We start from the raw sequence: 13,992 nt of genomic DNA, 5'->3' as shown, positions 1-13,992 counted from the left end.
TGAGGGAGAGAGCGGGCACGCAAGCACATGGTGGGAGGGGCAGAGGGAGAGAAAAAATCAAGCAGACTCCACACAAAGTGTGGAGCCCAACAGGGGGCTCAATCTCATGACCCTGAGATCACTACCTGAGCTGAAACCAAGATTTGGACACATAACTGTGCCATCCAGGTGCCCCTTGTTGAGGAACTTACATACTATTTTCCATAGTGGTTGCACATTTAACATTCCCACCAACAGTGCATGAGGGTCTCCTTTTTTTCTACATTCTTGCCAATATCTATTGTTTCTTGACTTTTTTTATACGATTCTGGATGGTGTGAGATAATATCTCATTGTGGTTTTAGTTTGTATTTCCCTGACGATTAGTGATGTTGAGCATCTTTTCATGCATCTGTTGGCCATCTGTATGTCTTCTTTGGAAAAATGCCTGTGCAGGTTCTCTGACCTTTTAAAAATTAGATTTTTTTTTTTTTTTAGTATTGAGTTATAGGAATTCTTTATTTATTTTGGATGTTAACTTCTTATTGGATATATCATATGCAAATATTTTTTTCCCATTTGGTAGGTAGCCCTTTTGTTTTGCTGATGGTTTCCTTTGCTGTGCAAAAGCTTTCTAGTTTGATGTAGTGCCAGTTGTTTATTTTCACTTTTGTTTCCCTTGCCTGAGGAAACAGATCCAGAAAAATACTGCTAAAGTTGATGTCCAACAGATTACTACCCATCTTTTCTTTTAGAAGTTTTATGGTCTCAGGTCTTATATTTAGGTATGTAATCTATTTTTAGTTTATTTTTGTGTGTAGCATAAGAAAGTTTTCTAGTTGCATTCTTTTTTTTTTTTTAATTTTTATTTATTTATGATAGTCACACAGAAAGAGAGAGAGAGGCAGAGACACAGGTAGAAGGAGAAGCAGGCTCCATGCACCGGGAGCCCGACGTGGGATTCGATCCCGGGTCTCCAGGATCACACCCTGGGCCAAAGGCAGGCGCTAAACCTCTGCGCCACCCAGGGATCCCTAGTTGCATTCTTTTAATGTAGCTCTCTAGGTTTCCCAGGCACCATTCAATGAAAAGACTGTCTTTTTTCCATTGTATATTCTTACCTTCTTTCTTGTAGATTAGTTGGCCATTTAAGTATGGGTTTATTTCTGATCACTCTATTCTGTTCCATTGATTAGTGTGTCTATTTTTATGCCAGTACCCATACTATTTTGATTACTGTAGTATTGTATAGTTTGAAATCAGGGAGTGTGATACCTCCAGATTCATTCTTCTTTCTTGAGATTGCTTTAGGCTGTTCAGGGTCTTTTATAGTTCTCTACACATTAGGATTATTCATTCTAGTTATTTGACAAATATTAACATTATTTTGTTAGGGATTGAGTTGAATCTATAGATTGCTATGAGTAGTATTGACATTTTAATAATATTAATGAATTCTTCCAATCCGTGATTGTGGTATATCTTTCTATTTATTTGTGTTGTCTTCAATTTCTTTCATCAGTGTCTTGTAGTTTTCAGATTTTTAGTCTTTCATGTCCTTGGTTAAATTTATTCCTAGGTATTTTTTTCTTTTTTGATGCAGTTGTAAATGAGATTTTCTTTTTTTTTTTTTTTTTAAAGATTTATTTATTTATTCATGGGAGACACAGAGAGAGAGGCAGAGACATAGGCAGAGGGAGAAGCAGGCTCCTCACAGGTAGCCCGATTGTGGGACTTGATCCCGGATCCTGGGATCACGCCCTGAGCTGAAGGCAGACACTCAACCGCTGAGCCATCCAGGCATCCTGGATTGTTTTCTTAATATCTCTTTCTGCTAGTTCATTATTAATGTACAGGAATGCAACAGATATTTGTATATTAATGCTGTTTCTACAACTTTACTGAATTCATTTATTCTAATAGATTTTTCGGTGGAGCCTTTATGGTTTTCTATATATAGTATCAGGTCATCTACAAATAATGACAGTTTTACTTCTTACCATTTTGGTTGCTTTTTATTTCTTTTCCTTGTCTGATTTCTGTGGCTAGGATTTCCAGTACTATGTTGAATAAAAGTGGCAAGAGTGGACATCCTTGTCTTGTTCCTGATCTTAGAGGAAAAGCTGAAAGCTTTTCACCATTGAGTATGATGTTAGCTGTGGGTTTTTCATATATAGCCTTTATACAGTTGAGGTATATACCCTCTATACCCACTTCATTGAGAGTTTTTGTCATGAATGGATGTTGAATTTTGTCAAATACTTTTTCTGCCTCTAAAACTAACATTTTTGATGACAAAAACCTATAAGAACTTTCATTTCCATAAGAATCAATCATTAAGGGCAGCCCTGTTGGCACAGCGGTTTAGCGCTGCCTGCAGCCCAGGGTGTGATCCTGGAGACCTGGGATCGAGTCCTACGTCAGGCTTCCTGCATGAAGCCTGCTTCTTCCTCTGCCTGTGTTTCTGCCTCTCTCTCTCTCTCTCTGAATAAATAAAAAATAAAATAAAATAAAATAAATCCCTTTAAAAAAAAGAATCAATCATTAATTTTTGTTACTCCAGTTTTTAAAAGGAGTCTAGATAAAAATGTACCAAATACTTGGGCGGGGGGGCATGGCCTAGAGGGAAAGGCAAAGGTACCAATGGTAATATTATAAGATGGGAGGAATATACACTGTACAATGGAAGCATGGAGGAAAGGAAGTAATGGTTGCACCTTGAGGAAATATTGTTCACCAACAAGGTGAACTTTGAACTAAATATTTTAGGATGGATATGACTTGGCAGAGGTTGGGAAAAGAGACTCCTATAAAAAGTAAAGAGTGCACAAAGTCAGAGAGGTGGCAAAGACCTTGATGTGTTCGGATGTGTGCAGTTGGAATTCAGAAGACTGGAGAGATTGATAGCAAAGAGGCTGGGTAGGTGGGCAGTGGCTAGGTGGTATAGGTCTAGACTGGTATGTGAAAGGGGTTAGAATAGATCCATTAAAAACCACTGGATAATTTTGAGCCATAGAGATCTTGCATCTCATTTGCATTTCAAACAGTTTCCTCTGATGTCAGTGTGTAGGATAGAATCCATCTGCAAATGACAAAAGTCCTGAAAGGGATGTGTTAGGTTGATATGGGTGATATCAAGAGTTAATCTGAAACAGGTACTATGTTATATGGTAAATTTACATCTTTAGTGTACAAATTACAAGAATATCTGATGTACTAACAACTTTTCGAGGTTTGTAACATTTCTTCTGGTCCACATCAAGGGGAATGTGTAGTGCCTGGCCAAGGAGTGGAGGCAGCAAATGTCACTCTAATTCCCAGTGTTCATAAAGTGTATGACTCCACACCCCCATTCCACTCCATCTGGGATCATGTCCTCTGAGACACTGTAAGATTCTAGCATGGGTGTAAATCAAAGGGGAACTTAGCACAGACACAGATTTCTGGGCACCATTCCCAGGCTTCTGATGCAGAGGTCTGGGCTGGGGCCCAGGAATCTACATTTTAACCAACACTAGAGTTGAGTCTGTTGGATGCACTTTCTTACACCTAAGTGTTATAATTTATGGGGCCACTTGTTTGCCATGGTATTAAGCATTATTCAAGCATAAGCTGCTGGGTTTCAGATGAGATCTTCGGTTAGTAGCCTCACCAGTGCAAGCCCCATTATGGCTTATTTTCACTGTTTTGCATTTGTGGCTTGTTCTTAACCTTTTAACTAAACCAACTATTACCAAGATCATTTCAACACTACTTCTCCTCTCTGGTCTTTTTTGTAACAATATACCAGAGCTCATGATAAAATCTATGGGAGTAAAGTAATATCTTCATGTGAGGTATTTTTATTTCTCCAAGAGTAACTATTTGTTGTCTTAAAGAGTTTATGTGCTGAGTTCATTCACTTGAACAGTATAGTCACTATCAAATAAAGGGTTGGAATGTTTCTTTCTGTTAACCATACAGTGAAATTTAAATAAAACATTGCTTTTCTCTTTTTAAAATTTACTCTGCTTAGAATTATTTTGGTGGAAAACTTTCTGCTCAAGGGAAAATGCCTTGGATTGAATATAATCATGAAAAAGTTTCTGGCACAGAATTCATAATTGACTTTCTGGAAGAGAAACTTGGAGTGAATTTAAACAAAAACCTTGGCCCTCATGAAAGAGCCATCTCCAGAGCAGTGACCAAGATGGTGGAGGAGCACTTCTACTGGTGAGTCCCCCAGGCATGTTGGGTGAGTGCCCAGGGCCTGTCCCCAGCCTTTGGAGTAAGCCCAAGTTCTGTTTCACTTTTCAGACATTCCCCAGCCTTTTCAAAAATTTCTACATTCTGACCGACTTAGGGGTCAAAGTTATAACGGATAAGTTTCTAGGTATCTAGAAAAAAGGTAGACATTTTCTGTAGAGGCCTCGCTAACACATGTTTTAGGCTTTGTGGGGCCATGGATCTGTTGCAACTCCTTAAACTCTTCCATTGTAGTGCAAAAGCAACCATAGATGACATGGAAATGAAGAGCATGACTCTGTTTCAATGAAACAATAAAAACACTGACATTTGAATTTCATTTAATATGAAAAGTTATTCTTTTGATTTTTTTCCTCCAGCCATTTAAAAATGTATTTTTAATTTTTTAATTAATTAGTTAATGAATTTATTTTAGAGAAAGAGAAAGAGAGAGAGAGAGAGAGAGAACGAGTGCATGTGAGTGGAGGGAGGGGCAGAGGGAAAGAGGGACAGAGAGAATCCCAAGCAGACTCCACTCTGAGTACAGAGCCCAGCATGAGGCTCGATCTCATGACCCTGAGATCATGACCTGAGCCGAAACCAAGAGTTGGACCCTTAACCAAATGAGCCATCTAGGCACCCCTCCAACCATTTAAAAATGTAAAAACTTATTAGCCTATGGGCTGTGTTTGGCTGACCCCTGATTTAGACCTCACCTCACTGAGGTGAAGAGGATATTTCAACTGACTCTGCTCTTTACTAGTCCAAACTGCTGAATTAAAATACTATTATATCGGACACCCAGAGGAGGGAACAGAAGACTAAGTCAGGTTAGAAGTCTTAAGTGAAATGAATTATTCAAGCTTTGTAAAATTATTGTCAGTTTTCCTTAGACGACAAGAGCTTCTCTGTGTTCCAGAAGTAAAGTGTACTTCTGCTTTCTGAGTGCTCTTGTCCCGCCTGGCTGACCCCTAGGTTGCATCCCTTGTCTGAAGCCTCACACACTGCGTGGATGAGTTGCCTGTATTCTGCATGTGCCATTGTGCTGGCTGTGACATGTGAGTTAAACAGGCACAGGGCTTCTTGGCTTATAAACTCATCGTCATGTGGGATTTTTCCTTTTGTCTTTCATCCATTTCCTGGAGTTTTAGCACCTTTCTATACACCCCAGTAGATGAGTTTTCTCTATGATTTCTCTAGACTTATCTTGTTCCAAAGAGCTAATTAAGAATCGTTAAGCCCTCTTTTTTGGGCATTAATTGTTATTAAGGGGTCAGTTGCTCACCCAGTAGCTTTCGCCTCCTCCACACTCAGTGTGGGGTTGATTGTCGAAGGTCTTCCCTATCACCGTCCTATTTCATCAGTTCAGTTCTCTTTCTACATGGAAACTTGCTTGTTCTTTCTAAATGGAAAACTTGCTGTTCCCTCTCTTGGATTTTAAGTGACTCTCTATTTCTGTTTTCTTTTTCTGCTCACAGTCCTTGCCCCGTTTATCCCAGGGCAGATCCAAAGCACCGCTTCTTTTCCCCCCTCTCACTGTAGGGGTGAAGGGGGTGGGGGCAAGGAGGGAACCCAGCAGAGAGCAGAGGCAGGGGTGCAGATCAGCATGGTAGTAATCACAGACTCTGTGTTCCTGGAAAGCACCCAGGTCTTTTCTTTATGGTACTTGTGGAGAACTGATGGGGCTCCCATCTTCAAGAGCGCAGGAGTTACAGCATGGGCCAAGTGAATGACTGCATGTGGTGTGCTTAGTCTCAGGGAAAAGCCTGTGGGACAGAGCCCATCTCATCTCTTAAGAGGTTCTAGTCCCCACTTGGCAGCAATTGAAAGAAATGAAGAACCAGCACAGGGCCACCCTGACCCTCTGTGCCTTCTGTTGATGCAGCCCTCCAAAGTGCTACCTTGTTTGATTGATGGGCCCATTAATGCGGAGAGCTCTTGCTTTGTGAGCTGCATGGAAAGAAGCTGAAAGTCACCTTACATTTTCATTAGTACTTGCGCTACAACTCTTGATTTTTGTAGTGGTTCATAAAATGTACATTCCAGTTAGAAAGACTTTGATCCAGCAAGATTCCCAAGTACCAGCTGTCCCTGATTTTTTCTCTTGGTGTGTGGAGACGTTTTATATGTTTACTCCCTGGTAGAAATTCATCTTCTGCTCTTTCCCTTCCCTTCTCTCCCTTCAACAGCCCCAGCTAATACATGATGGGAGGCAGCTCTAGGTGGTGGAGGGAAAGGTATTGGGGGGTGGGAAGTGAGTGGGAGAGTTGGGAGGTGGTATCCTGGTGTGGAAGAATCTTAATTTTATGGACCATAAACACACAAGTGCTTGGGGGAGTTGCTTAGGTCGTACATAGACCTTTCTAAGGATAATTTTGTATCTGTAATCCACTTTTTAAATACATTTTGTAATTCAGAGCGGGAGCTAGCTACTGTGTCTCATTTGTGTCTCCTCAAAGGTTATTTTGAGGAAAATATAATGAAGGTGGGAGGTCAGGTCTTCTTCATAGAGATAAAAATATCCAGTGAACTTTCTTTCTTTTTTTTTTTTAAAGATTTTATTTATTTATTCATGAGAGACACACACAGAGAGAGAGGCAGAGACACAGGCAGAGGGAGAAGCAGGCTCCATGCAGGGAACCTGACGTGGGACTCGATCCCAGGTCTCCAGGGTCATGTCCTGGATTGAACGCGGCACTAAACCACTGAGCCACTGGGCTGCCCTCCAGTGAACTTTCAAAGAAAAATTCCCAATTCCTTCAATTCCCTTCAGTCCCTAGCAGCAGAAGGAAAAGCAAACCTTCCTCTGTTTCATAAGGTTTCCTAACCTTTAGCTATCTTCTTGCTTTGGGGAGACTTTGAACAGGCATTCCCTAGAGCTCTAAATCCCAAAGGAGAAAAGACACCTGTCCCTCCAGTAAGAAAATGCCTGAGGCAGAGTTTGTGGACACTCCTTGTCAGGTTCCTCTCCTGCTCCCCACTTTCTTGTCTCAGAGGCCACACACAGAATGTGCACCCATGGAAACTGGGGCCAGCATGAGGAATGGACCACCCTATATAGGAAAATATTACAGGATGAGATTTTCATTAGAGCTTGTTAAATTCTAACAATCTGAGCTCCAAGGTGTGTCTGTGTTTACAGCGGAGGAGATGAAATCCACTGTTTGAATCAATTGATTCGAATTATCTGGAGTTTTCAGATATGTTTATTTTGGTCCAAAATTGCAAGAACGCTCCAGGTGTGATATTTCTGAAAAGCGAAGACAATGGAAAGCTGGCATTGTTACGTAAATACCATCACATCATCCTGGGGCTCTGCTTCAGGTTTGGTCAAATAAGCACACTTAGCTATAACGAGTTTTTCTTGAACTTGAAATCCATACCAGTATGTCCCACTTGCATAACTATGATTGAACATGGAGAAGACAGGTTTCTATCCTCTTTGTTCCACTGAGTGCTTAAGTTAGATCCAACGCATGGAAGTTGGTATAAAGGGAAATACGAGAGACACGGGGTCAAATTAGTGGAATGAAATTGAGCTCTGGTAACAGACACTACAGCTTCATCTATATGACACACTAGTGCGCCAAGAGTCTTATAGCCCCACAAGGAAGTGTGTAGCGCACTGTGGTCAGGCCATACCACTTTGACCCATTAAAATATAGGTGTTGGAACAAATTTCCATCTAGGCTGGCCATGATTTTTCAATTTTGAGGTTGGCTTTTGGTATAGTTTCACTAAATGGGGGAGGTGGAGTCCTTACTAAAATGACTTACCCAAAATCTTGTCTAAAAGCCTGGAGTCTCTCTCCATGATTAAAACTGGATTAATGTGATCCCCTCTTCCCTGTTCCCCTTGCCCCCTGATTTCAGATGTAGTGAAAGGTCCTGCTTGGAAGGGTTAGTCTAGGGGCTGTGCAACTCGGTGGAATCATAGAAGCTTATCATACGCTCTTGCACCCCCATGCATTTAGAAGACAACCGAAAGATGACAGGATGTAGCAGGATATGGAGAAAGGCATCTGTGGTCAGGAAGGCCACATGCTGAGACTCAGTCATCAAACAGTAGATTCCGAGGGTTGCAGTTTTCCACATGTTAGCATGATCTCTGCTATGGGCCAGGCCTCATGTTAGGTTATAACAAGAGAGATCTTCATTGAAACATCAGGGGTCAGCGCTTCTTTCCTGTACTCTTGATCTCCTTTAAAAATGTTGAACAGTATTTATTCTTCTGTTCTGACTAGGATAATCAATTTTTAAGAGAAACCTTGACCCCGTTTTGCAGAAGAGATCCGGTACATCATTTGTGATAAAGGAAATGAGAATCAACTTTCTGAAAGAGGTTCTCAGAATGATGAATTAATTGTTCAGCTTAGTCTAGTTTCCAAACTGGCTCTCCCTGCCCTTGCCGGTTGATGATTCACGACTCCTCATGGAGTGGGCTCTTCCCAGTAGAGAGTGACGCGGGCCTCAGAAGAGAACAGTCAGCCCCTTCTTCATTCTTCAAAGGCATTTCTGTTTTTCCTTCGTCCTATTTAAATATTGTCAGCCCTTAGAAACACTACTTAGCAGTAGCTGGCTCAGGAGTAAAGCTTTTTTTACCATTCAATCAATAATTCATTCTTTCAGTAAACTTAATGAATGACTCCTAGTGGCCATACTCCATGCTGGATGGGGGGAAGCAAGACACTGTCTCCGTCCTCAGGTGACTCACAGGCTGAGGGAGACATTGACCCATCATAATGGTGGGTGCTGGGGGAAGAGTTTGAAGACCTGAGGAAAGGCAGCCAGCACCTGCTGGAGTGATGGGGGAAAGGCTTTCCCAGAGGAGATGGTACCCCAACAGAAGCTGGGGACTGTCAGGGCTGGGTGAAAGGGGCTGGGTGGCAGGGGATTAGGATATCTAGGCAGAGAGAGCAGCATCTGCCAAAGTTTAGACGCAAGACAGAGGAGCCTGGGGAGACACAGGTGGTTCTGTGTGGCAGGTACACAGGAGGCAGTGCAGGGGGATGGGGCCAGGGGATGGCCAGCCGTGCCTGGGTGAGACTGTAGGAGGGCTGCGTGCCAAGCTAACGGGCTATGGGGAGTTAATGAATGACTCTGAGGAGCAGCCTGATGGGATTAGATTTGTGTTTTAGGAGATCTTTGTGGCTGCCTTGGGACAAATGGCTTGCTGAAGGGCATGGACGGGATGTCAGGAGACCTGCTAGGAGACTGCTGTGCTTAGGGGTTGAGAAATGATGGAGGCCTGAGCTACATGATAATCAAGTTAGAGAAAAGGACAGATTCACAGGGTGACTGGCTTGTCAGGAGTGAGGGATAGAGAGCAGCAAAGAACACATCCTGGGGTTCTTACGGGCTTGGGTGAGGAGAGACAGATTCAAAGGAAAGGAAGATCATTGAGTCCAGTTTTGGATATAGGCTTTGCAGTTCCCAAGGACCCCTCACAGAGATCCCTGGGTGTCAGGACAAGGGTCTGGGCTGGGTATGGGTTTGGGAGTCATCACTTTGAAATCATGGGTGTGAATTAGATCATGCCATGACGGTGGAGTAAGAAGTAGGAAGAATGGTGATGAAAATCTTGGGAACTTGCATGAACATGCAGGAAAAGCAGTAGAGAGCTTTAGAGAGTAAGCCAGGGGAGAGCTCTTCTACAAGAGACACCAACAGCGTTACATGTTGAGGAGAGTTCAAGAAAGATAAATAAACAAGGAAGGTTTATGGGCACTGGGATGGCTCATTCAGTTAAGTGTCTGATTCTTTTTTTTTTTTTTTTTTTTTTTTTAAGTGTCTGACTCTTGATCTCAGCTCAGGTCTTGATCTCAAGGTCATGGGTTCAAGCCCCATGTTGGGCTCCATGCCCAGCATGGAGCCTACTTGAAAACAAAAAATAAGGAATGTTTATTTGGATTTTGCAACAAGGAGGTGTCATTGATTTGGATGAGAATAGTTTTGGTCAAGTACGAATAGTTTGCTGGAAGCTTGGTCACGGAAGGAGGTGGGTTCTTGGTTGTGAGAATATGGAAGTGTGTGTAAATGAGGTTTGCTGCCTGTAGTGATTGATTTAGGATCCCACGAATTACTTGTTCTCTTTGGTATTTAAAGTTTGTACCCTTCATAGGGGTTGTACACTTCATAGGGGTTGACCCTTACACAGCCTGCCTGGCCCTCATTTGCTTCTCTTCCCTGACACTGGGCTCAGGATTAGGCACAAGGAGTGAAAGAGGGAAGAAGTCAAGAGCAGGGTGGCAAAGAGAAGAGAGGAAGACCAGACAGTTTCTTTCTTTTTTTTTTTTTTTTTCAGACAGTTTCTTAGGTTACCTCTAGCTGCAAAATTCCAGATCAACCTAGTGTTCCTCCTTCTGTGCCCTCCATTCAACCCACTAATGCAGGCAGAGAACCTTACACCATTGTATTGGTGGGGTCTCCTCCAGCTTAGCTGTGTGGCCCAGAACAGCTACCTCTTCCATCCCCATCTGCTACTTGAATTCATTAGTTGTGCAAAGCTCTCTCTCCATCACTGCATCCTCATCCTGTGCGCATGCCCCCATTTCCTGCTTGATGGTGGAAACCGGAGTCACTAGGCAGGAATTCTGAACCTCTCTGCAGCCCCTTCTCTTACAACATTCTCCACCTCTCTTCAGAGCAAGGGGCGTCTCTATTTCTCTCTATGCTGGCCCTTCCAGCCTTGCCTTCTCACCTTCTAATTTGCCCTTGACTTGTGTAAGCCTTATACCTAACACCACACCTTACCTTAGAAACTTCCTTAGGTGATGTGACCCTTCTCCTCTGACAGCTTTAGCACTCACACTGACAAACCCTCACCCACAAATTCTCTATCTTGAGTCTAAAACTATCTCCTGAGTCCTCAACCTCTGGAAATTCTCACTTGGGGGTTCCATGGGATCCTCAAATGAAACCGTTTGATGTGTCTTTCATCATCTAAATCTGTGTGTCTGCCCTTATTGGTTAATGGCATTATCATCCACTCAAGTCATCAGCCTGAGAGAAAATACCTAATCTCTCCTTATACCTAATCCATTGATCAGTAGACTCTTTCTCATATTCCAGAGTTTCTCCTCTGCATTCCCTGCACACCCTCCCACCACCTCTACTATTGCCCTTGTCCTTAGGTCTTGCCATAGTCTTCCAAGCAGCCTTCCTCCCAGTGCTTTCTCCATTTGCAGCCCTTCCTTCATATTGCCACAAACCTGATTATGTTTCTTGACCCCTTATCACTTTTCAGTGGTTAAAGCTCACCACCCTTTGTCTCAGGCCCATCCAGATCTGGTCCTGGCCCACCCTTCCAGCCTTTACTCTTAGCTGCTTCCCAAGGCATCCTGTACCCACCCCAGCCAGTGCTCCTCACGCATACCATTCCTCTTCTGCTCTGCCTGGTGAGCTTCTGCTCATCCTTTGGGATCAGTTATGATTATGATAAAATCTGTGTAATCCATCTACGAAGAATACATATATATTTTTCACATCAACCTGTCAGTTTGGAGCCACCACATTCCTCATTTTTACTCTTTTGGTGCTTCCTAAATGCTGTTATGACCTAGCTATGCTTATTTGGGGATAATTTAGTTTTATTCTCAGTTCATGGACTTGCAGAATAATCAAGGATGGGATAGCTCTTTTCTGTGTGCCTTTCAGTCTAGTACAATTAGAATCAAAGAGCTGAATTATTCTAATAGAATATGAAAATTGATACTTTAATTACTACAGGTGTAGAAAGAAGAACAAACAGGAAAGTATTTAGTTTGCATGTTTACAAAGAATTTACTAGAGTAAATGTGAGATCTTTTATATCAAAAGATCCATTGACTTCTCTGACTGTATGTATTAGTTACCACTGCGATGTACTTTTTCCTATTTTCAGCAAAATTCATTTCTTGACTCAAGACTTTATTTTGAGAGATTTATAAAAAAAACAAGTATAAAGCTCTCTAACAAGATTTGTAGGCATTATCTTAAAAAATAATAAGAGTAATGGGTACAGTACAGAGAATTATGTTGAAATTGGTTGTAGGACTTCAGGAATCCTAAATCAGGAATGCTTAAAAATTTTTAGGGAAATCTGTTTTTTATTTTTATTTTTTGTAGAAGAACGAACACTGGAAAGAATAAAACTATATAAGATGATCAACATTTCAGGGACTTTTTTTTTCTTTAAAAAAATTGAGGTGGAAAAGTAGTTATAATGTATTGTAATTCCTTGTGTTCTCTCTGTAAAAATGTTTTTCACTCTTCTGATTTTTTCAAAATGGCCATTATTTCTATATCGACCAACATAGGAGGAGAGATGACTGTCAGTACATCTTTTATTGCTCATTATGGGGAAAAACTAAAATATCTTATGTGGGCACTCCTACAGCTACGTTTTTCTCAGCCTTCAGGAGAAAACCCTTTTAACTTCTGTCTACCAACACTATTAGCCATAGAAACATTCCTGCAATTGCACAGGTTCAGAGACCAACATCAGTCAAGGCCTGAGTTCTGTAGCCAGCATACCACGCAAACAGGGAAGAGCTGCTGAGCTATCTGTGTATGTCCCATGGGAACACCGGGAGAGTTTGCCACAAGCACCACCCAGATGGGAAAAATGACTCAACTGAGTTCCTTCGGTATTTGTGTTCACTTTAGAGTTCTGGAGAACAAACTGAAACAGTTCTCCAGACTTTCTGGAGAGCAAATAATATACATAATATTTACACTTTGTGTAGTTTATACTAAACACAGACAAGTATATCTCCTCCCTACTCCTCTGTCAAAAAGGCAAAAACCTTTTGAAAAAGCTCTTTGATGTTGTAAAATATAAAATGCATTTAAAAAACCCCACATTCACTAATTGTCCAAAATAAAAAAAATGCAGCTTACTTTTACTTAACACAGAGCATATACCTGCATATATATATGCAGACATGCATATATAAGACATATATAAGCAGAACTCTGCTTGCAGAGTTGATTGTGCATAACCATGACTTAGATCAAAAAAGACAAGGAAGCCAGCACTGCAGTCACTGTGCCTCCTTCCTCTTGTCCCCATAGGTATGCACTGTTCTGCCTAAAAACCTTTTGAAGTGGGTTTCTACTGTTTTCCGTGGGGTTGCCTAGGCGGAAGCAGGAGCTCGGCCTTGGGGAGGTGGGGGGGTGGGGGCGTGGATCTGAGGGTGGGTGCCAGGAGAGGTTGGTGGAATTGTAGCATGGCATCGTTATCTGGATTTGTTTTAGTCTCTCTTGCAGACCTGAAGCCTAGGCATTGACCAGAAACTGTTGTAACATGTGCCATGCAGACTGCTCTTTGTGAAAGCTGCTCTGGCTCATTTCCTCCAGAGTGTGCTCCCTCCTGACACACTCACTGGAAATGGACTCTGTGGAGCGGACGTGTGTCTAATGCCCAGTAGTAACCTGTTTCCACACAATTCCAGGACGTTAGCTTATTGCCAGTGGGTGGACAATCTCAATGAGACCCGGAAGATGCTCTCTCTTAGTGGTGGCGGTCCCTTCAGTAACCTGCTGAGGTGGGTCGTGTGCCACATAACGAAAGGAATTGTGAAACGCGAGATGCACGGCCACGGCATTGGCCGCTTCTCAGAGGAAGAGATTTACATGCTGATGGAGAAGGACATGCGGTCCTTGGCAGGGCTTTTGGGTAATGTACCACACCTTCTATTCTATATTTTATATCCTTACTTTTTTGCATGATTAGTAAAGCACTGTTAGTTGACTGATTTAAAATTTCATTTGGGTTGGTTTCTTTGCACACGTAGGTCGCAGTCCCACC

The 13,992-nt window shown here is 42.1% G+C and overlaps 1 protein-coding gene across 5 annotated transcripts in view; it reads left to right on the top strand.

Moving 5' to 3' along the window:
* FAXC (failed axon connections homolog, metaxin like GST domain containing) overlaps nucleotides 1-13,992 on the top strand; it is a 78,226-nt gene that overhangs the window by 14,999 nt on the left and 49,235 nt on the right. For all 5 annotated transcript variants that reach the window (XR_003135662.3, XM_025444520.3, XM_025444521.3 and 2 more), the window contains 2 exons: nucleotides 3,995-4,191; nucleotides 13,637-13,860. Coding sequence is in view for 4 of the 5 variants with exons in the window: in XM_025444520.3 (XP_025300305.1) it covers nucleotides 3,995-4,191; nucleotides 13,637-13,860 (421 nt within the window). In the remaining variant the exon portion in view is untranslated. The remainder of the gene's footprint in view (nucleotides 1-3,994; nucleotides 4,192-13,636; nucleotides 13,861-13,992) is intronic.

This window comes from Canis lupus, chromosome 12, assembly GCF_003254725.2.
Source record: "Canis lupus dingo isolate Sandy chromosome 12, ASM325472v2, whole genome shotgun sequence".
Classification (NCBI taxonomy): Eukaryota; Metazoa; Chordata; class Mammalia; order Carnivora; family Canidae; genus Canis; species Canis lupus.
Note: the sequence above shows the minus strand (reverse complement) of the source record. Positions and strands in the feature narration are given on the sequence as shown.